General features: G+C 38.3%; 1 protein-coding gene across 1 annotated transcript in view; it reads left to right on the top strand.

Annotated features, from left to right (window-relative positions):
* Positions 1 to 24,576, top strand: part of si:dkey-190l8.2 — a 31,183-nt gene extending 6,607 nt beyond the window's left edge. The window contains exons 3-10 of the mRNA XM_034921423.2: positions 2,728 to 2,882; positions 5,868 to 6,036; positions 6,127 to 6,229; positions 9,618 to 9,748; positions 12,465 to 12,682; positions 14,834 to 14,942; positions 15,504 to 15,731; positions 24,462 to 24,576. Coding sequence (XP_034777314.2) covers positions 2,728 to 2,882; positions 5,868 to 6,036; positions 6,127 to 6,229; positions 9,618 to 9,748; positions 12,465 to 12,682; positions 14,834 to 14,942; positions 15,504 to 15,731; positions 24,462 to 24,522 — 1,174 coding nt within the window. The 3' untranslated portion in view covers positions 24,523 to 24,576. The remainder of the gene's footprint in view (positions 1 to 2,727; positions 2,883 to 5,867; positions 6,037 to 6,126; positions 6,230 to 9,617; positions 9,749 to 12,464; positions 12,683 to 14,833; positions 14,943 to 15,503; positions 15,732 to 24,461) is intronic.
* Positions 24,577 to 24,911: the final 335 nt, after the last annotated feature.

Genomic DNA, 24,911 nt, shown 5'->3' on the forward strand with positions numbered 1-24,911 from the left:
CCTTTATTCCGATTCCAGTGGTGTTTTCTCAATGCAAGATGTATTGTAGGCATATATACAGTGCCGTATAAAACCACATACACTGTATATATATAATTTTATCATGCTTGTTATAGGCCTACTGGCGAAATGGTCAAGAGACAGTTGGTGCGTAACACATACGGAATAATTTTGGCCCTGAATTTTAGCATTTTTGGTCATAGAAAAGACACATTTCACATATTTTATAACGTTACCGTAGGCTGTTTTTTTTTTCTTAGTTAATGATGCGTTTTCATTTCACAAATCTTCTGCACACAGTATTTTTAAGCACAACTATAACAACCTATATTTCAACAGTCACTGCCGAAGCTGATTACTTATTCTTCCAGAAGTAATGGTCGGGTGTAACAGGGACACGAGGTTATATTTGCGCAATATGAAACCGAGGCGCTGAATGGCTGACTGCATTTACGTCGTCTACCACAGGATGAGAACGATGCAGAGTCAATGAATCGATGAGGCCGAGGCACTGATCTGATCAGCAGCAGTGACTATGGTTTAGCGATCCCTTCTTTTGAAGAAAGAGACGTTGTGTGTGACTTTAATAAAAGGGATATTTTTTTTATAGTACAAACAGAAACGATCGTCACTAGTGACGATTCCACATTTTTTTTTTGTCGTCACTTTCAAAAACATTCGCAAATTACGAGAGTGACGAGCGACAGCGAAACCCCTGGGTGAGGGTTAGTCTATATTTATAATGTTAAGGGTGAGGGTTAGTCTATATTTGTAATGTTAAGGTTAGGTTAAGGGTTAGTCTATATTTGTAATGTTATGGTTAGGTTAAGGGTGAGGGTTAGTCTAAATTTGTAATGTTGAGGGTGAGGGTTAGTGTATATTTGTAATGTTAAGGGTGAGGGTTAGTCTATATTTGTAATGTTAAGGGTGAGGGTTAGTGTATATTTGTAATGTTAAGGGTGAGGGTTAGTCTATATTTGTAATGTTAAGGGTGAGGGTTAGTCTATATTTGCATTATTACGGTACAGTGTTTTTTTGCTAATCAAAAACCACTTGATTGCATATAGTAAAATAAGCAGGGGATGCAGAATATTACACAACACAGCTCAGATGTGTTAGCAATACTATATAAGCACAATCGAAATCTGTTGCAAAACAGTGGGGGAAAAAAAATGAGTCAAAACACAAATGCAAACATATTTTATTATTTAATTTTTTCTAGTTGTATGAATACTGTTAGGGAAATATGTAAAGTTGTAGGACAATGCAACAGTGTCATCTTAATAGATTGTTTGCAGTAAATGTAAATTGTTACATATATATAATATACTGGCAAATGTACTGAAATTTACCAATAAAAATGTGTCTGTGCATATACAAATGGTAATTTCCATTCATTACTCTGGCAGCCAGAAGCAGTATTGCTATCCACATTAACAATTACAATAAAGTTACGCTATTCTGATCATATTGAAATTAAAGGGAAGGAAGCAGTATTTGTATATTTATAAAATATTTAGGTAGTTAACTGTGCAATATTTAAAATTACAAGTGTAATCGTAAAGTTCTTGGTTAGTTATTTAGATGCACCAAGAACCAAAAAGTAATGTTTTACCTTATCTGCTAAATAAAAAAAATATATATATATATTGTAGCGAACCTCAGTTCACGCATGCAGGCGCATCACACAGGGCGAGGCAATCCACACACAGGCGGAGGGCAGGCGCGAATCCAGGACCTCTCTCACTAAAGCATAGCGCTGATACCGCTGTACAAAAGAGCTGGCTCCCTTGCAAGGAGCGTATATCGGGCTTATGTCTTCGTGTGTGATTATGTCACCTACCAGCCCTGCTGCTGCCTTCCCCCGTGCACGATACAATATGTAGGAAGACTGTATACACATACAGTATATACATTTCACATAGGCTCTGACTCCGGATGATCGAGCATCCCAAACATTTATTTATAGGCGCTATACGGTCACGGGGATGTGGGCCCATAACTTTTATAGGCTTAAAAAAATTAAAATAAATATGCATATTAAAATGATTTAAATTAATTTCTCTCTCTCTCTCTCTCGCTCTCTCTCTCTCTCTCTCTTCCTCCTTGTGCATGGGAAAATGTCCAGAATCTTTGTTATGCTTACAAGACCTCAGCAGTGAAAATCCAGTTTGTGACATAACCTCGTGCAACCTTCTACTGTAACTGAAGTCTGTGCCAAGCAATCATTTATTAGACTGAGATCTGCTTGAAGTAGCCCTGCCAAGCTTCTTTGACCAAATAGGAAAAAATAAGCATACAGTATGAGGGGTTTAGAGAAATAAAAAAAAACCCTGGGATAGCTGATTGCTTTAAACTAGATTTTTCTGTCCCTTGGCAATAAGATGCAATACATTGTAAGGGGGGAAAAAATGTCACTTTGTACCAACAGCATCAGGCTTGAGCCTAATTCATTGAGCAAGATTTGTTTTAAATCAGACTAGTCGTTTGAGAATTTAACTTTCTTTTAAAATCTGCTTGCCTTTTATTAGCACAATTGTAAAATAAGTCTCACTTTTAAGGGAAAGTAAATAGGTAACGTTTCTGCTAGCATTGCACTTGCACTTGTTAATATTAATTTTTTTTGATAGAGTTGCAGGTGTCAGAATTGTTAAATGTGCATACATTGTCTTAATATCAGTTGTTTAGAATTAGACACATTTCATGTCTTTCGTTTCTTTAAGGAAGATATGGCAAGAGAGTTCTGCTTATTGGAAGCTGCACTGTACAAGCAGTCACGGGATTGATGTCTGCATTTGTACCTCATGTCATTTTTCATCTCATTGCTCGCCTTATTGTTGGAATAACATGTTGCGGCATAAATATCAGCTCCTTCAGTCTAGGTAAGGCTTACAATTTACTTCATAAAGTTACCAAAATACATTTTTCATATACATTTCATGCAATATATGTATATATTAGGCTTGTAACGGTAATGAAAATAATCGAATTATCTGTCGATTGGTACCTCACAATAACAAATCGATAATATTTTAATGAAATCGAATATTCCATGAAATTAAAAACATGTCTTGTATATGTTAATTTACTGTCAAGAACCTAATCTGTGTTGTTGCTTCTAAAAGTTACTGTGAATATGCATCTGTGAACAAATACAGGATGATGATGCAGAGATCAAGAGTAGCTTGCTTTGTTAATGTATTTTATACATATTATTTTGTTTTAAATCAGTCTGAACTGTAGCCGTCTGTCTTGAGCGAAACTAATCATATTTAGCATTACTACGTTGTTACGTTTTGAAGCAGTGCACTGTCCGCAACCTTTTTTGTTTTTGATTGCTGTCCGAATCTAAATGCCACTGGATCGTAGCTTGACGTATGTGATCCAGTGAAACATTGCAGGTTTTACAAAATAATTTGCCACCATCCACTGCAGTAATTATTGTAGATTTTTTAAATTAATTTTGGACCCGCCCTGGATGCCCATATCTACCAATCAGTGAGGAGAGCAGAGGGTGGTTATTGGCTGCTGTTAAGTGTCAATCAATAAATACTGTCCAGTTTTCTTTTTGAAATTGAAACAAGCTTATAATCACGTCAGGAACCTGGACAGGTACACATAACTTCATTGGATTTAAGTGCAGGGTAAAGTACACAAAATAGACAGTTTTCACGGTGAAGAATGAATTTCACGGTCCGTGTCACGTTTTTCAAGGCTGTGAAATGGGTAGGGCTTGGTAATATATGTAAGAATCCACGTGGGCGAAATGATGTGATGTGGTAAATCAGTTAATAATAAATCCACATATGTGTATGAAAGAGATATTCTACCTGTCCAAGTATGGAGATGCAAAATTTTCCTGTTAACGGTTTGCCTTTAAGTCTTAAGCCGCTACATCCTAATTGTGAGAAAATTCTGTTAAATTAGCGGGAAAGAACAACACAACATGAAACAGACACAAGATACCTAGTTCCCAGGCAAGTGCGAGAACGAAATGCAAGTTAAAGTAGCATCTGGGGGATGTGATTAATGTCATTGCTTGCTCTTGTGTTCAAATAATGAAGAAGGTGAAACAGAATCAGCAAGCCAATCAGGACATCAAGGTAAAAAACAAGCGACTTTGTTTAGTAATTAACAGTTTAATTAAGATATTGAATCGGATCAAAACACGGTCATGTGAACAAAAATAAAAACCTAAAACTTCAAGCCCTAGTTCTTTCTGTTTTAAAATGTTTTTTCTGGCACTTACTTTCTTTACAAGTTTAGTAACTTTAGTGTGGAGTAGTGGTTAGGGCTCTGGACTCTTGACCGGAGGGTCGTGGGTTCAATCCCAGGTGGGAGACACTGCTGCTGTACCCTTGAGCAAGGTACTTTACCTAGATTGCTCCAGTAAAAACCCATCTGTATAAATGGGTAATTGTATGTAAAAATAATGTGTAAAACATAATGTAATTGTATGTAAAAAATAATGTGATATCTTGTAACAATTGTAAGTCGCCCTGGATAAAGGCGTCTGCTAAGAAATAAATAATAATAATAAAAAAAAAGTAATAAAATTCTGTCATCTAGGGAGGACCTTTTGTTTCTCCACATTTTCTCTCTTGCTTTACAAGAGAGCGTTGTTGTTTTATTGATTACGGATAAAAGACAGCTAAAATGGTTACCGTATTCCTTTTGAATTTAGGACGTACCATTTAAAACCATATTTTTCTTACAACAATAAGGGTGCTTAATAGTAGGTTTGAGTAGGTTTGAGGAAGAGAATTGTGGTCGCTGATGGCGTTAGACAGGTGGTCACTTAATACAGTTAAATAAAAGCACAAATATCATTGGGAGGAATTGAAAGTGGTCGCTTAGACCAGGGGGTCACTAAATAAAGGTGGTCACATGAGCAGGTTTGACTGTAGTTGTATTCACTGAAGATAATGCAAGTCTAAGTGGCTATGCAAAGTCATGTACAGTTTTGATTAAAATATGACAGCAAAAAGTGAAATTCAACTCTGCAGCCGCGGCACTGGCAGGGACTGCTGCATTCGCTAGAAGCTAGGCTACGTAATTCATAAATTGTAACCCCAACAGCAAATTAAAAAAAAAAAAAAAAAAAAAGAAGAGAGAATTATTTCCATGTGAATAGTGTTAACGTAGTTTTCACAACTTTTTTTTTCTCCTTTGAACAGTGGGATTGTTCTGTTTTTTTTTCTTATTATTTTACCATTGTGTTTACACTGGAAATTAGTCAGATTTTACACATTCCTCTGAAGTGAACCCATAGTGAGAGCAGTCAATTTCTGCAAATGCGTCACCATACCAGAATGGCTTGTAACTTTTAGAAACCATTCTGCTGAAGTCACTTGAAAACCACTTTGGGAGGGGAGAGGTAGGATTAGGGGTGCCATTTTATAAGTGCAATTTATAAAATTTGCGACAGTTGTGACAGCCAGCGCTGTTTGGTCTATTATCGTTTGTGTTCAAAAGCAATGTAAAAAGGCACAGTGCACACTCGGCTCATAAGATTCACAAAACTAGAAAGATTTATCATTGCACCAGCTGGTGCACAGCACCCCGGTACTTCAAGCAAGGAGCCGCACCCACAGCACCCCTAGTTCCCACACCCCTGGAGACTCCAGTATCATAGCATATTGCCATTCCTACAGATGGCGACTGGAAATTATACAGATGTGTGGGCATATGTGCATTCATGTAGATTTTAGAGGAAGAAGTTCTTAGCACAAATCAGAAGTTACGGGACAAATTACATTTTCAAAAAATGAAGTAATAGTTTTAATGTGAGCTGCAGAAAATACCTTTGGGGAATAAAATCTCAATTTTAAGAGGAGTTAATTAACACCTTTTTTTTTTTTTTGAAGGAGTGGAATGGAGTGTACCAAAATACCGCATGTGGCCTCCAGCCCTGCTGACCTTTGCATCTGCTATTGGGATGATGCTGTTTGCTGGTATTGCATCCCTAGCATCAGACTGGCTACAGTTCAGCCTAGCCATTTCAGTTCCACAGATTGTTTGTCTGCCTATTTATTTGTAAGTAAATAATTATACTGCATTGTTGCCTTTCTAATATGTTAATCTTTTAAATGTGTATGTCAATAAAACATTTATTTTCTTTGTCAGTTATATTCCAGAATCTCCAAGGTGGCTGATGACAAATAAAAGATTCAGTAAACTTGATGAATACCGGAAGAGAAGCAAAGAGGACAGTGAAAGTTTGGATTTAGTAAGGCCGCTATCTGTATTTAATATTTACAATTTTGTCATAATGTTGAATTTTTAACATAGAGACACATGTTGGATATTGTTTATTTCAAAAACAGTGATAAACTGCAGAACTAGATCCCAATCCGTAAAAACAGCATTAAAAAAACAACTGGACTGGACCAGTGTGACGGCCTGGTGGTAGATTACTAAGGCGGATGTGCGTTCTGAGAAGCTGCGTAAATTCTGCAGCTTCCCAGTTTGCTTTTTTATTTAAGTGGCATCAAGTCAAACAATTCTTGAAGTTTAAGGTGACGTAAAATGGGAGGAGAGATATAACGTTGGGATGTTTTAGTTTTTGGGAGGGAACTAAAGTAACCATTTCCATGAATCAGACCAACGTTTACTGAAATATTTTATATATATATATATATATATATATATATATATATATATATATATATGTGTATATATATATATATATATATACACACACACACACACACACACACACACACAGTCACAGACAAAACTATTTGGGCAGTTAACAAAAATGAGAAAAAACACAAAAAGTTCTAGAATTTCTACTTGTTCTGTTTAAAAATTTCAATTAAAGTAGAGATTCAGCTTAATAAAACAATAAATTAATACATAACATGGATATAATGAAAAGTAACATGCAAAAAAAAAAATGTCATACTTTTCATATTTGGGTACTCTTGCATTAGTATTTTGTGTGCCCACCCTTTGCTTCCTTTACAGCTTTACAGTCTTTTTTTATTTTTCAAACCATTTCCTGGCATCTTCCCGGAGATATTTGTGTCCATTCTTCAACACATACAGCTTTGAGTTCTGCAATTGACTTTGGTTTCCTTTTTGCAACAGCAGCCTTCAAGTCAATCCACAACATCTCAATGGGATTCAAGTCTGGGGATTGAGATGGAAAAACCCATAACTGTAATCTTCAGTTTTTTCAGAAATTCCTTTGTAGACTTCACAAAATGCTTAGTCATCCTGCTGGAATACAAATAGTCAAATTAAGCCTTCTAGCACTGGGTAACAAATGAGAGTGCAAAATTTCTTGATATTTTGCAGCATTCATTGATCCTTCTACAATACAAAGGTCGCCAGAGCCTGAGGAAGAAAAACACAACCTCCACCATGTTTAACACTGGGCATGATTAACTTTTCTTTAAATTCTTCTCCTCTCTTCCTCAAAACATATTGTTGCTTTCTTGGCGAAAAAAGTTAGTCTGACCATAAAATTTGGTTGAAGAAATCAGCAGGCATTTTCAAGTATTCAATAGAAAACTCCAATCGCTTTCTTTTGTGTATTCTTTTTAACAAAGGTTAGCATCTTGGTTTTCGCTCATTGAATCTTCTCTCAATTCTTGTGTCAAATCTTTTGCAATAATCTGAGGATTTTGCCGGGCTGCTCGAACATTTCCAGATTTTGCAGAAATCTTTCTTGGTCTTCCACACCTGGAGCTAGTTGAAGTAGTTCCTGTTCTCCTGTGTTTGTCAATAATAGCCCACGCTTTTCGGTAAACCGAGTCTTTCTGCTGTTCTGCTGGTAGTTTCACCTTTTTTGTTTAGTTGTATCACTGCCATTTTGAGATTGTTGCTGTTGCTTAGTTTTAACCATTTGTGTTGCTTTTTTGAATAACACATTTCCCATTTATTTTTTAGCACTTTATGATTTTGTGTTTATTATTCTATAATTATCATCAGGTCTTCAATCATGATAATTGTCAATAATTAGCAACAAATGGGTTTCATACGGAACATGTTGATTGCCCAAATACTTTTGTCAAAGTACGAAATTCGTTTTTGCGTTTTATTTTTAATTTGACACATGTTATGTAATAATTTGTTGTTTTATTATAAAGCTGAATCTCTACTTTAATTTATATCTTTCAATAGAACAATTAGAAATTATAGAAGTCACTTTCTTTATGGTTTTCCTCATTTTTTTTTAACTGCCCAAATACTTTTGTCTGTGACTGTGTGTGTGTGTGTCTATATATATATATACACAGTACTGTGCAAAAGTTTTAGGCAGGTGTGAAAAAATGCTGTAAAGTAAGAATGCTTTCAAAAATAGACACGTTAATAGTTTATATTTATCAATTAACAAAATGCAAAGTGAGTGAACAGAAGAAAAATCTACATCAAATCAATATTTGGTGTGACCACCCTTTGCCTTCAAGACAGCATCAATTCTTCTAGGTACACTTGCACACAGTTTTTGAATGAACTCGGCAGGTAGGTTGGCCCAAACATCTTGGAGAACTAACCACAGTTCTTCTGTGGATTTAGGCAGCCTCAGTTGCTTCTCTCTCTTCATGTAATCCCAGACAGACTCGATGATGTTGAGATCAGGGCTCTGGGGGGCCATACCATCACTTCCAGGACTCCTTGTTCTTCTTTATGCTTAAGATAGTTCTTAGTGACTTTAGCTGCATGTTTGGGGTCATTGTCATGCTGCAGAATAAATTTGGGGCCAATCAGATGCCTCCCTGATGGTATTGCATGATGGATAAGTATCTGCCTGTACTTCTCAGCATTGAGGGGACCATTAATTCTGACCAAATCCCCAACTCCATTTGCAGAAATGCAGCCCCAAACTTGCAAGGAACCTCCACCATGCTTCACTGTTGCCTGCAGACACTCATTTGTGTACCGCTCTCCAGCCCTTCGGCGAACAAACTGCCTTCTGCTACAGCCAAATAGTTCAAATTTTAGTCCAGAGCACCTGCTGCCATTTTTCTGCACCCCAGTTCCTGTGTTTTCGTGCATAGTTGAGTCGCTTGGCCTTGTTTCCACGTCGGAGGTATGGCTTTTTGGCCGCAAGTCTTCCATGAAGGCCACTTCTGACCAGACTCCTCCAGACAGTAGATGGGTGTACCAGGGTCCCACTGTTTTCTGCCAATTCTGAGCTGATGGCACTGCTGGACATCTTCCGATTGTGAAGGAAGTAAGCATGATGTGTCTTTCATCTGCTGCAGTAAGTTTCCTTGGCCGACCACTGCGTCTACGGTCCTCAACGTTGCCCGTTTCTTTGTGCTTCTTCAAAAGAGCTTGGACAGCACATCTGGAAACCCCTGTCTGCCTTGAAATTTCTGCCTGGGAGAGACCTTGCTGATGCAGTATAACTACCTTGTGTCTTGTTGCTGTGCTCAGTCTTGCCATGGTGTATGACTTTTGACAGTAAACTGTCTTCAGCAACCTCACCTTGTTAGCTGAGTTTGGCTGTTCCTCACCCAGTTTTATTTTTATCATAATGATTATCATAGAATGATCCTACTGTGTACTTAACATGCTCATATGATTAACCATTTTACAATCTGATGATTTTTTTTCTTACTAATTCTCTCATTGATATTATGTTTTATATATTCTGTTAATAGATTCTAAATACCATTGGATGTGAACCACAGAATTCTATTAAACTAAGATATGAAGACCAAACTAATTCTGTTTTACAATACTTCAAATCTGGAACCATAATCCTACGGTTATGTATAATGAGTTGTATAAGGTATGTATGAGCCATATTTAATTTATTTCAAAAGGAAAAAAGTTATCCTACAGTATGGGGTTGGATAGGCAGTGTTTATTAAGTATTTATGTATTTGCCATTTTCTAAAGTTATGTATGAATGCAAACAAGGATTTTTTAAAACCTCACTGAAAAAAAAAAAATTGCACTTTTAATAGGTGAAGATGTTTTTTAAATGGTGCATGTTTTAATGTTTTAAATTAAAGCATAAATCCATTTTTAAAGGGGCAACAAACCGGAGTGGCAGCAGTCTCATTCACAATATATATATATATATATATATATGTACAACATATCGAAACGTTGGGCAGCTGGCTCTTTGAGCTAAAATATATATATATATACACAGTGTGTATATATATATATATATATATATATATATATATATATATATATATATATATATATATATGTGGTAAAACATAAATTTGTGGATTGTGTCTCCTTTGGCCCTTGTTCTATCGGCTCTGTTTGAAATTAGCTCTGTATGTAATAGGGATGGGACAAATATAGCGGTTCCGAATAATTTTCCTTTAAGGCCTCACTGGACCGACACATTTCCATTGAAAGCTGGTAAACTTTTAAATCACACAAGTAGGTTGTGCTGTGTGTATAATCTCCAAAGTGCTTTCAATTAAAAACAAATTGTCCCCTTTTGATCTGTAGACAGGTGAGTTTCGCGTGGCCGATGCAGATCCACATTATAAACACGCAAGCATAACAATAGTGTGTAACGTTTTCATGTAGGGTTTTAAAAAAAACAAAAAACGGGACCAACATTTAATTTGAACATGGTGACATTAGGTTCTGCAGAGTGCTTTCGATTATTATTATTATTATTATTTATTTCTTAGCAGACGCCCTTATCCAGGGCGATTCAACATTAATAGATCAAAGAAGTGTAACACGAGAGATTTTTTTTTTATGTGAACAGTAAACAAGAAAGTTAACCGCTTTTTAAATGTTATTTGTCTAAATTATTATTATTATTATTATTATTATTTATTTTTTTGCCTAAGTGCATTGCACATAGGACGGCGAAGGAATAAAAAAAGCCTGTCTACAGAATAAAGATACGTAGTTTGAGATTGATTTTGCGGTTTGCAGTAGTTCATTTAAATTATTATTATTTTTTTTTTTCTCTCTCTGTAGTAGTCCGGTATGCATTGACACCTAAAGAGGTGAATTTTGCAGTGACCCCTCAATTTCCCGATTTTAATACCAGTGGACATTATTAATAGTAAATGATTTGGGGGTGTACTTGAGCTGCCAAGTTGACCTACTTGGCCATTGACTCAATGCATAAAGGTTTGATGCTTTGTGGGTGGCATTTTTATGTTCGGTATAGCTTGCAGTGTTCGTATCCATTTATAATGGTATTTAGATCAAGGGTGACAGTTGTATTTTAAATACTTATGTCAGTTCTCCATTGTTTAATGTCCTGAGGGAAATTATTTAAAAGAGGAGAGTCTCAATAGGCCAAATGGCTTTTTCGCGATCCTAACATTTCTGAATGTGGGGGTAGGAGAGAACCCTGCATGTCCTTTGTGTCCGAAACGAAAATAATTTTATGTTGCAACAAAGCTGGAAACTACATAGATCATTTGAAAAAAACAGTAGCGCAGGAATATGTCTGTTGTGAATATAGGTTGTCAAAAAGCACTCTGTTTTTTTGCTTGTTCAGCAACCACGTGGCAAAGTAAAATTGATTTAAAAAAACAAAACAAAAAAAAACTTGAGGATCTGATTAACTTTTCATGTAAAACTTAAACAAATCATCTCTAGTTTGTGTAGTTTTTATACTTGCTGTCTGTCCCGTCTTCGTTCCTCTCTGAATGGCTGGGGGTCTATTCACCCTGTTCTAGAATGCTCTAATTTGCCAGCTACAGCGCCTGTCATTAAAGCACCTAGGTTTACGTAAGCTTTTGCTTTAGGTATACGTGACAGATACTAGTTTGATTTGAAAATGGGGCGCAAGAGACGGCTGAAGTCTCTGCTGCAGGACAAAGCGGGCCCGTCTGCTGTGCCTTCCAGTGACTCTGAAGCAGGAAAGGGGGAGCTCAGACTCAAAATAATAAGTGCTAGTTAGTTCTGTTCAACTATCTAATGTTTTGTTCTGTGCATATTATTTTTACTCATAAATTTATGCTATAAAGGTCTGAGTAATACACTTTTATATGCTGTGTTTACTACGGTTTATTTGAGACCATTTTTAAATGTATAGCTCAGCTGTGACCAAACGTTATTTCAGTTAGAATGTTGGTAACCATGGTTTTGTTGCATGTTGAATATGATAAAGGGGTTTTGCTAAATTAGACGTTTATCAATGGCATAAAGTCTGGGGTTTTTTAAAGCAAAAAAGTCAATTACACCCATGCTCTGCTTGAATTGAAAAATAAAGATAGCAAAAAACCCAGTAAATTCTTTCTAAAATAAACGTCAATATTAGTCGCGATTTGGCAAAAAAATAAAAATTGAATTGTAGCAAGCCCAACTGTAACAAACCACTCGATGTAACGAACAAAAGGCTTGGACCCCAACAGTTTTGTTATAGCGAGGGTGTACTGTATTAGCATGAAGTAAATAACAGTTTCTCTCATGTAATACAAGTCTTTGTTCATTTCTTCTTTTCAGTGGTAGCATATTAACATTTTGAATGGATTTTGAATAACACATGCTCTTTTTTATTTCTGCAGTTTGGCATCTGCTCTGACATACTGCGGAATATCCTACAATGTGGGAAGTTTTGGTGTGAATATGTACCTCGGCCAGTTTTTCTCAGGGCTAGCAGAATGTCCTTTGATATTGATGCCGTTTCTTTTGAGTCGATTTGGACGCAGACCCTTAAGTATAGTATCACTGTTGCTAAGTGGCACAGCTTGCTTACTGTCCCTCCTCATTTCAGAATTTTGTGGTGAGGTTATGTATTTAATAAAACAGTACTTTACTTACAAACCTTATTTTCTTTACATGGTTTAAATGTTGCTTATCTTTAAATGTGTTTTTACTTAAAAATTATTAAAACAGAAAACAAAATGTTAAAATTAGCTATATTAGTTCACTCAAAGTCATAGAGCGCTTATAGTAGTTTTAACTGATTGCAATGTAAATGAAGTCTTTAATTACCTCACATAACATTCATCTAACTCTGGTAGCAAAACCTTTTTAAAAAAAATACCAGACTGTCTATTACCACGTGGCTACTGGTGAAATTTTACTTGCAGAGCTCAGTTGTGTCAAGAAATAGCTAAATGATGAATAATAAAGGAAAAAGTGTCACAGTTACCTGCAATATACAGCAGCATTGTTAACCAACAGTGCATAACTCCAGGCTTTATCTCTAAGCTGTATAAATCAAACAATGCCCAGGGGATTTTAAGAAAGTGGCCAAGCACATCATGTTTGTGAAAACAATAGTTTACCCTACATAAGTTTAGTTAATATCTGTATTGCTCTTATAACAACTGATACACTGTAGATTTAGTCAATACCAGTATGTTGTTATAATAATTATTTTAAGGCAGGCTGTCTCCCTCAGCCAGGCTTGCCTGGTCCGTGTTTACACTGGCTTCTTCTGCCAGCGTCACTGTATATTCCCAAACACGGCCACCTGAATGCACAACCAAGCACAGTTCTTATGGGCCAAGCAATCTCCCAAGGCCCGCCTCTCAGCCACTCAGAGAGAGGGAAAGCCAACACACCCTCTTCCCCACCTCTCCGTGTCATCGCCATGACTGACAGGCGGATCTTATGAGACTGCTGCCCTCTTCCTGCAGTACCACGCATGTGCCAGATAGTCAGCACAGATCTCCCCCCGTTACAGTGCCACATACACTATTGTGGCAAGGTGTGTTGCAGTGTTCAAGATAACAAGAAACAACAAACTATTGGTGAAATGGTAGTTTTAATTTGTAATCCAATAGTCTGATGACAACAGTAAACCATAAATGGAGGACTGGCAGTACACAACGATGTTTACTCCTCGGCTAAATAAACACCGGGTTCAGTCCCGAAATAATAAGCACAGTATTTAAACACACACAGTATTCACACACAAGTCCAGGGTGAGTGCTATTAGTGCTAGTGGTGCAAATACAATTTATCCGTGAACAACAGTGCAGTGTTGTCCGGGTTTGTGCTGACGACAGCTCCGGATCGTGTTAGCCGTCTAATAAATAACAAACAGTAAAATTCAAACCGACAGAACAAACAAACACTAAACACTCGCGGTAATATTTTGCTCGTCCTTTAGCGTTCTCTTAACCATAAACCTCCCCTATTTGTACCTTCAGTCATGCCCCCTTGGTTAGCGAGTGCAGCCATTTCTCCTCCAATCCGCGGTTGCCACATCGCTTTCCCTCTGGGGCGATGACCTAATGTACCGCAGCTGTGCCCCCTTTCTAGATGGCCGACTTCCACATAACCCTGGGAAAGAATTGTCAGGCCATCCAGTCCAGGGCACTCTGTTCCCTTTACACTGCATCCTCACAGTTCGGTAGGGAGATTTATTACCAAGAATCATTCTGTCTCTGTCACAACTATACATTTATTTACCCCATCTGTGTCAAAGTAGACCCTGTCTGTGCAATCAGCTACTTACTGAGCAGGCTGGCTATGGCAAGTGGTGTCTTGGGATGTAAACTCAAACATAGCTGCAGAGAGAGCTGAACGAAACACATAGAGGGAGTGCAGAAAACAACAACGAAATATAAAACAAGTCTGAAATAGTAAAAAGAGCCATTTTGTTAATTCCGTAGACCTTAAGACTATAAGAACTGTAAAATAACTGCTTTTTATTTTACTTTTCTCAGATGCAATTAAAAAATGTGACACCAACAGTGCTGCTTTATTTTCTGTGCTTTATATTGTAATAATGATGTTTACAAATAACATAAGTGATGGGAGAGCAAAATTACATAATGTTTAATAATGCACTGCCTATGGGAAGAAATGATAGGTACATGACATTGAATGACATTTAGCTCCATAGAAAAGACTAATTTGGGGGATTTGTTTTTACCAGTATTGGTCTTTCTTTTAATTATACCTTCTTTCTTTCTTGTAGCCATACCTGCCTTAGTAATGACATTGGCTTTAATTGGTAAACTCTGCGTGCAAGTGTCATTTTGTGTTTCACTGCTCTATTCCATAGAGCTCTTTCCAACAGTAATGAGGTAATTCCTTCTTATAATTGTATCATGCTTTGTGCCAAAGAATAATTATTCCAAAAACATACAACACAGTGAAGTTTTTTAATTTAAATTAGAAAGATATCACTGAACAGCATTAAATAAGTTACAGTGTAAATAGTAATTATGAAACTTTTAAAAATGGGAAGGGTATATTTACATTGTTTTTGTGGGGCATTGTCAAATATTGATTATTAAATGTAAAAACTCATTATACCGGTATATATTTTTACATAGCAATATCTAGTTTTTGTATAACCCACTATTATTTTCTTTGTCACTATACAATTTAAAGTTGAACTTCCCTGTAAATAATACACTGCTTATATTGCTACTCAATGTCAATTTCAGTCTTGAATCTAAAGAAAACAAGCCTAAGGCTACTTTTTTCAGTAAAGATCAGAATTTGCTTCACAACAATTTGATTATTTTGAAAATGTTTTTTTAGGAGCCACAACATATGAAAGGGAATTATATGCAAGTCATGCAGTGTGCAGAGCGTAGGTCAACCATTCAGAACTCTAACATATGTATTTTTTTCCACAGGCAGAAATGTGTGGGGTTTGTATTTCTCTGGTATCGGATTGGTAGTATTTTGAATGCACTGATGTCGCCAGGAAGTGGTCTTTCATTGGCAACAATGATTTGCTATTGCAGTGGCCCTATTATTGGAGGATTATTTTGTTTATTTTTACCTGAAACAAGTAACATGCCTCTACCTGACACTTTAGAAGACTGTCAAAAGCAGCCTGTTCTGCCATTCTTTTATAAAAGGTAAATAATAGTTATTCACAAAAAAATAAATTACTGTTATGTTTCTGATAGCATAATGTTACTGTTATGTTTCTGTGTGTATTCTTTATTACTGTCCATTGTATATCCTTAGATAATTTTTTAACAAGCTTAACTATTAAAATGTCTTTTAAACCACTTATAAAAGCAGAATGTCATAAGGTGGTATTTGAAAGTAACCACTATGGGTGTGCAGATGTAATTACTTCAGTAATGCAGATTGGAGGAGGGAATTGAAACTATTTAGCTAACAGCAGAGGTTGTATTGCACAGCAGTTAATACTTTATTATTATTATTATTATTTATTTCTTAGCAGTATTTCTAATACTGTATGTAGTCGGTGTTTAGATATAGTGTGATTGCCGCAATATATTTTCCATGAATTATTTTGATGTTTTCTACTTCCCACAGTTCTTTTATTGTTATAATTAATATCTTATCCCCAAGACTAAAGGTATATGTCACAGTTTGCTAGTATCTTATCCCCAAGACTATGGGTGCTTGTCTCAGTTTGCTACTTTGTTATGACTTGTGTTATTGCACTACACAGGCCAATCAATGGGCAATCATTTGCAGAGAATAGAAATGTCTGTGGCAGACAGGTTTACCTTTTAAATTGTTTGGCATTTCTAATATTTATCTTCCTTTGATTACTATTTAAGTGTTAACTTTGGTTGAATTTCGGGGTGCATTTGTGAGTTTCACTGTAATCTGATCTCTCTATCAGCACATGACATGTTCCCTAGCAGCACAGTAACCAGACCTCTGTAACCCGATCTCATTGACCTTTCACGCAATCTACTGCCTATTGTAAAACACTCCAATTTTATCTAGACTGTCTCTTTTGAGATTGTTTGTAGTTGCTGCCATTTCCTTATCTGCTATTTTCGTTCCTGGTTTGACTGTTTTGCTTATCGACTACCCTTCTTGGATTATTCCTACCTGTTTCTGGCTGACGTCTCTCTCTCTCTTTGGATCTCCTTTGCTAACGGATTTACGACCATACTTTTGTTGTTTGCCTGGAAATGGAATCGCCGATCGCAGATCTCCTTCCATCCGATTTGGAAGACAGCCCCCTGATGCCGGCGGCCCAGCCCCACCGTGGGAAGAGAGCTGCTCCCTGCCTGCTGACAGCAGAGTGCTTGTACTACAAGGACTGTCCGACAGTCAGTGATTGCCTTGCATTAGCTCTATTTAAATTCACGAAGCTTTGTCTGCTGACTCTGTCTTTACTCCTCGCCTGCAATCAGACGCCCCTCCCCGCTCCCCACTCAGCACCTGCTCTCACAGAGCCAGCACAATTTACCGTTCCATCAGAAGATCCTGTCCTGGACGTCCATCAGGTACGTGCAGTGTTTTAAAAGACCTATCCAGCCCATTACAAACTCCATTACAACCAGTGGCGGCTCATGATTTTTACTGTTCGCAACATGCTCCAACGACACTGCAGTATTGCAACCTTTCAACGGCGCCTCACAGACCCTGGTTACCACGGCAACGCCCTCATTGAGTGACTGCGGGGAGTGGTAAGTTGCCATTGGGACCAGGCAGCTTCATCAGGCACTGCGTGCTCTGTGCCTCAGTACTGCAAGCTGCGCTTTCACAACTGGTGGGGGCAAGTTCAACTCACCGAATTGTGTCATCTAAATACTGCAGGCTCGTCTTGTAGACCTACGTTAACTTATTCATATACATGACTAACTCCTAAAACATGTATCAAATATATTTATTATTCAAATCTAAAAAGAATACGCAAATGTTGTTATACATAGACAATGATTTTAATAACAATAACCAAATATATTCTAGCCTGCTTCACTCAAGCCAATGGTTTTAATTCCAATCGCAACCTCTAGATGGCAGTATAACACCACAAGTTCTATATATATAGATATATATCATTTTTTATTTTTTAGCCGGTTTGCCTATCGCTACGAAGCTGGCACACTCCAAACTTTTCTATCCATTCATGCAGTTAGTTGTCACTCCAGGGGATTCTCTTGCCTCAACCTTTGACATTCTTCAATTTTAATTCATTCCGGGTGCGTTGTAAAATTCATTGGTGCTCTGCATCGCTGCATTGGATGTGACAACACTTGGTGCTCATCGGTGCAGGGAATATAACAACAGTTTGGTGAATCAACAGAGCTGATAATAATAATAGAAAGGTTGCTGCTGCGGCATGCAAGGCTGTGTGTGGTTGACCTGTGCAAGCTGAAAGCTTATTGGGACGAAGGTTTAGTTATCTTAACCGACTAATTAAGAGTTAGGCAACGTATGTGGAGAGCGACAATGGGAGTGAAGTTGGTTCGGAGTAACAGTGATGCTGACTTATCACTCAGCGATGATGATGAAGAGGATGTGGAGTCAAGACCAGTAGAAACTGTACAAACCAAAGATTATCCAGCTACTTTACAGGTAAGCCAGTTGCAAACAGGAGGCTGTCTGGTTTGAAATGGCAGTGCTGTGATGAAATACTATTAAAACACAGCACTGGGTACAAGGCAATAAAACAGGCGTCTGCGGCAGCCAGATCCATCACAATGCCTGCACAAAGTAGCTGTGTACACACATTTGTGACTATCCTTCCAACACAAGGGAAGCAGAGGCCGTAAAAAAGGTGCAGGGTCTGCTACGAAAATGAAAACAAAAGAAAGGACACAAGAAAAATGTGCAGTGGTTGTGAAGGCAACCCCAGGTTCTGTTGTATTGAACATTTCAATAAATGCCACAGAGCACGTTGATAATGGCACACATTATCAAAAAAAATATATTGAACATGGGTATATAGTACACAGGAACATAAAGGGTTAATGAAAAACACAGTTTAGGTTATTTATTTGTGTTTTATTCATCATATGTTAAAATTGTATAGCGATTACAGGTTTGAAAACATTATTATTTTCAAAATCTGGTACCTGGGAAGGGGTTTCATTTTTACATCTGGAGTCGAAGTGGTTAATCGCTCCTCACTACAGCAGATCAAGGCTCCCTCTTCAGATCTGCTCAGTACTGCAGCATGCAAAAGTTGCTTTAGTTTACTGTTTAAATCTGCAACTGCACTCCTCCAGAGCTTGCAACACTCCAGCTTTCCTCCAATACGCAGATTGTGGCAGCATTTCCGCAGTCAAGGCTAAGGCTAATCCCCATCTAATCAAAATACGGGGTGCAGCAATCTATATATGCCCACACATCCTCTCAAATATTACAGCATTAATACATAGTGAAAGACATGGTATGAGACTGGAAATCTGTCTTGATTATGAGTTAAGGAGTTCCACTATTTGGAGAATGACTGGAGTTATGAAACCCAAATCTCTGAACAACAGGGATATGGCAATTCCAGCTGGATCGGACAGGAGCGTGATGTTCCTCATGCTCTGCGAAGTCTGCCGAACCAGTCTTCCCCCCTCCTCCAGCTGCCTGGTCCCGCTCATCTAGGCATCCAAGTGCAGCAGCAGCTTCAGCAAGTCAGGATCCAGACCAGCCGTCTGCTACAGAGACCCGGGGCGACATCTCGCCGGTATCAGTGGCTGGATCCACCAGGGTCACCAGTATCCATGAAGAGATATTTGCCGACACCATGGGCTTCCTACAGCCTCTGGTGGATTCAATGTCTACCATCAATGCCAGGCTTGATGCTCTAGAGACTCGGCCTGCTGCAACAGCAGCCCCTCCTGTCCCCAGCACTTCAAGCATTCTCTAGCCAGCAGCTGAAGCTCCTCAGTACAATCTAGCCTCAGCTTCCGCTGTAGCTCGGCCCACAACAGCCATCAGGCACCCCTCCGTATCACTCCAACTAAGATGTTAAATCATTGAGGGTCTCCAGATTCCACCATCTCATGCCAGCCACAGCCCTTCACCCGTTGCAACCTCATCTGCTCTACCAATTAATCATGGATTAAATATATCTCTTTCTAGACTGCTACAATCCGCCCAGGATTATATGTCTGCAGCCCTGAATCTGGCTTCCAATTCATCATATCATACTGCATGGAATGTGTACTCTTGATTCTGTGCTCAACAGCAGATAATCCTGGTGCAGTTCAACCACACCGGGATCCTGACATTCATTGTTCACCTCCGAGACAATAACCATCTTTCACCTTCCTCTATTCATTCCTATCTGTCCGGAATACAGCACAACTACTGTGTTCAGTGCATCCTGGCGCTCACCCTTCTCTCCTTGCCTACTGTGAATCTGACCCTCCGAGAAATGGAGAAATCCCTCCCTCCTGTATCTCCCAACAGGTTACCAATCACAATGGACATACTCTTCAAAGTGGTCTCCCTCCTTCGACAAGGATGCTTCAATCCATCGGACGACATAGTGATGGAAGCTATCTGCATAACAGCATTCTTTGGATTCCTAAAATGCAATAAATTCATGGTATCGCCCCCCTCCAACTTCCCATCATCAGGAGTTCAAGCTAGAGACCTTTAATGCATGCAAAATCAACACTTGCTATTCCTGAGATCATCAAAAAAAATAAAAAAATCAACTTCGCTCTGGTCACTATATTCAACTGTCTAAGATTAACTCTCCTTTATGTCCCTACAGCTCTCTAGCACAACTCCTAGCACTCAAGAACCCCAGTCAATTGGGCCCTCTGTTCTCTGACTGTGCAAAGACCATTATACCTCCTCCCATCTGTCCTCCCATAGCTAAAGCCATGCCTGCCACAGCAATTCTTCACTCCACACTCCTTCAGAATCAGAGCAGCAACTTCCGCTGCAAGAGCATGCCTAACCAGCGTACTATAAAATCTCTGGGTCGCTGGACATCATCAGCATTCAAACCATATATCTGAACAGTTCCCTTGGACATTGTTGCTGCCCAACAATCCCTTGCTAACTTGCCTGGAGTGGGGGCGCCCACTCCGTTGGGACCACCAGAGGTTTCCACCTAAAGAAAGAAAAAAGAAAGGTGGTTTTTCCTCTCCACCCGCGTGGATGGCTTTCCTTTAGGTTGTCTAAAGTTATTCTGCTATGTCTTGTTTGTGTTTGCGGGCTTTCTAGCAGGGGGCCAGGGGTCCAACTTTTGGGGGGGATAGTGATCACACTTCCTCTATCCGCCATTATCAGCTCCAGGCTCTCTAGCCAGTGGGACCCCCGGCCATAAATAATTCTGTCTTGTAGCAGCTCATGCTCTATAATGCTTTTATTCAATCTATCGTTACCTGTCTTTCCAGTCTTATTTTATATACAGTGCCTTGCATAAGTATTCACCCCCCTTGGACTTTTCCACATTTTGTAGTGTTACAATCTGGAATTAAAATGGATTTAATTGGGATTTTTACCATTTGATTTACACAACATACTTAACACTTTGAAGGTGCACAATATTTTTTTTATTGTGACACAAAAGTTAATTAAACAAAAAAAAGACATTTGTTGGTTGCATAGTATTCACCCCCCTGAGTCAATATTTGGTAGAGGCACCTTTGGCAGCAATTACAGCTGTGAGTCTTTTTGGGTAAGTCTCTACCAGCTTTGCACATCTGGATCCTGCAATTTTTGCCCACTCTTCTTGGCAAAATTGCTCAAGCTGTGTCAAGTTGGATGGAGACCGTTGGTGAACAGCAATTTTCAAGTCTTGCCACAGATTCTCAATCGGATTGAGGTCTGGGCTTTGACTGGGCCATTCTAAGACATTCAGGTTCTTGTTTTTAAACCACTCCAGTGTAGCTTTGGCTGTGTGTTTAGGGTCATTGTCCTGCTGGAAGGTGAACCTCCGCCCCAGTCCCAGGTCTCTTGCAGACTGAAACAGGTTTTCCTCTAGAATTTCCCTGTATTTGGCTCCATCCATCTTGCCCTCAATCCTGACCAGTTTCCCAGTCCCTGCCGATGAAAAGCATCCCCATAACATGATGCTGCCACCACCATGCTTCACCATGGGGATGGTGTTCTCAGGGTGATGAGCAGTGTTGGCTTTGCGCCACACATAGTGTTTTGCGCTAAGGCCAAAAAGTTCAATTTTGGTCTCATCAGACCAGAGAACCTTTTTCCACATGTTTACTGTGTCTCCCACATGCCTTTTGGCAAAATCCAAACGGGATTTGATATGGTTTTTTTTCAGCAATGGCTTTCTTCTCGCCACTCTTCCATAAAGCCCAGCTTTGTGGAGCGTCCAGGTTATAGTTGTCCCATGGACGGTTTCTCCCATCTCAGCTGTGGATCTCTCCAGCTCCTTCAGAGTTACCATTAGCCTCTTGGTTGCTTCTCTGACTAATGCCCTCCTTACCTGGTCACTGAGTTTTGGTGGACGGCCTTCTCTAGGCAGAGTCGCGGTTGTGCCATATTCTTTCCATTTTTTAATAATGGATTTAACGGTGCTCCGGGGGATATTCAAAGTTTGGGATATTTTTTTATAACCCAACCCTGATTGGTGCTTCTCCAGAACTTTATCCTGGACTTGTTTTGATAGCTCCTTGGTCTTCATGATGCTGTTTGTTTAGATATGCTCTCTAACAAACTCTGGGGCCTTCCAGAAACAGGTGTATTTAATCTGAGATCATGTGACACTTTAATTGCACACAGGTGGACTCCATTCAACTAATTATGTGACTTCTGAAGGCAATTGGTTGCACCAGAGCTTATTTAGGGGTGTCACAGCAAAGGGGGTGAATACTTATGCAATCAAGACTTTTCAGTTTTTATTTGTAAATAATTTTGAAAAATATGTAGATTTTTTTCCTCACTTCGACATTATGGACTATTTTGTGTAGATAAGTGACAAAAAATCCTAATTAAATCCATTTTAATTCCAGGTTGTAACAATACAAAATGCGGAAAAGTCCAAGGGGGGTGAATACTTATGCAAGGCACTGTAACTGTATACTAACCGTATATATTTCCTATTCAGGGTACCCCTAAAGCCGATACCAACCTAAACGTCGGGGTCTATCTATATCTATTCTTTTCCTTTTCAAGGGCATAATTGCGAGTCCATTCAGCCCCTCCAAGACGGGTCATCTATCCTCTTCCCCCTATGGGTTTGCTTGCGTATTCCAAGTTGCCGCCGCGGCTCTCCAGTGAGTAGGGGACTAACATTGTATGTCTTCCAGGTCTCAGGGGTCATCAGGACCAGCCTTCAGTCACCAAGGTTCCCGATCACTAGACTTGTTTTCCTGTCATTCTTTCCCCCTTCAAAGTAAATGGCACTCTTCAAGCTGCTATAAATCATTTCCTCTCACTACTAACCAATGCACCATGAAAGATAAGATGATAGTTTTTGTTGTGTCCCTTGACACTTCCCATAGGTGTGATCTTCGACCCTACTCTTTTATTTGAGAAACATATCAAAAAAATTACAAAATCATATTTTTATCATTTGAGAAATATTGCAAAATTTAGACCTATAATCTCTACATCTAATGCTGAAAGACTCGTACATGACTTTGGATCCTCCAGAATTGATTATTGTAATGCATAATATTTTGGGATGCCAGAAAATAGTCTTGTTTGCAACTGGTTCAAAATGCTGCTGCTAGAATCTTGACTAAAACCAGAAAAAGGGAACATGTGTTCTGTTGGCTTATTTGCATTGGCTTCCTGTACATTTTAGAGTTGATTTTAAAATACTGTTATTAACTTATAAGGCCCTAAATAACTTGGCACCAACCTATTTAGGAGAACTGCTTACCCCATATATCCCAAACCGTAACATTAGATCCCTGAATATGGGATTGCTGGTAATCCCTCAAATAAAGTATGTTAAATGGGGAGGAAGGGCTTTTTGTTATAGAGCCCCCAAACATTGGAGTGAGCTACCAACACATGCGAGGGAAGCTGAGACTCTAGCTGTTTTTAAAACCAGACTAAAAACGTATTTGTTTGAGCTGGCATGTTTATAATATGTATATGTATGTATATATCTGTTTTAGTTTTTATTGTTGTATCTGTTTGTATTTTATCTGTGTGTGTATATATATATATATATATATTGTGGAAGACTTGCACCACTCACGGGTTCGTGCCCCTTTAAAAATACGACCCAACACACAGGAACTTTGAATTTTCTGCGCGATTGCGCTATTTTTTAATAAACATAAAATAAACACCTAACTCCGTTTTGGAGCGCTGACTGTACAGGTAAGTCCCTGACTAACTCGCAGGACGGCTAAGCCGTTTACCTGCCAAACACAAAACACACTTTTCTTCCGACTCGCTTTTTATGTCTTTCTCACGACTGCTAGGAAGCAGAACACCTCTCCTGCCTCCTTCTCCTTAGCAGCCCCGAGCATTCTGACTGCTCCCCTTTTATACCCTGCACCTGGTCCTAATTTACAATTGTCGCCCAGGTGCAGGGGATAATTAAACAATAAAACAATTAACAAAAACTGATTAACAGAAACGCAAAACAATTAAACAATAAACCAAAAACAATTAAACTAAACAAACGTGCATTTTCACATGTTTTTCTTCAGGGAGGCTTTAACCCCCTCCCTGCTGTCTCACAATATATATATATATATATATATATATATATATATATATATATATATATATATATATACTCACTGTTTACATTATATATTTCTTAAACTTTTTTCATCTGAGATGTTTGACTATTTTTGTCCAGTACTTTGAGATACACCTGGATGAAGGGCGCTATATATACGTCAACTTTGATTTGATTGTATAAACCAAGTGCAAATACAGAGTCTTACATTAGAGGCTCCGTATAATGGATTTTTATTTTATTTTAGGGTTTCCACAAACCTCAACAATGAAAAGAAATCTCATCCTGAACTTTCTGAACAACAGTGAACATCAAATTCAAGATGCAAAACCTATCGACAAAATAACCTGCATGATTACAGACTGATTGATTGATTGATTGGTTTTATTCACTTTTAATCATTTACGTTTGTAAATTACTAGTGATAGTTAATGTTATACATTGCAAACACACAAAAATGGTTATTACTAAAACTTTTAAAGTAATCAGGCCCTATCATAGTGTTTTCCTTTGTATCGACATTTTCATTTCATTTTCAACAGCATAACCTGTGATTTATTAAATGTTGTTTTCATTTAGTTTGGTTCCTGTATGTATTTGTGGTATACTGTTGATGAAATAATATTAAATCATGACCGAATTTGGATATGTTAATTGCATTATGCTGAATCAATTATTAAATTTATTTAAAAAAAAA

This window comes from Acipenser ruthenus, chromosome 5, assembly GCF_902713425.1.
Source record: "Acipenser ruthenus chromosome 5, fAciRut3.2 maternal haplotype, whole genome shotgun sequence".
NCBI lineage: Eukaryota > Metazoa > Chordata > Actinopteri > Acipenseriformes > Acipenseridae > Acipenser > Acipenser ruthenus.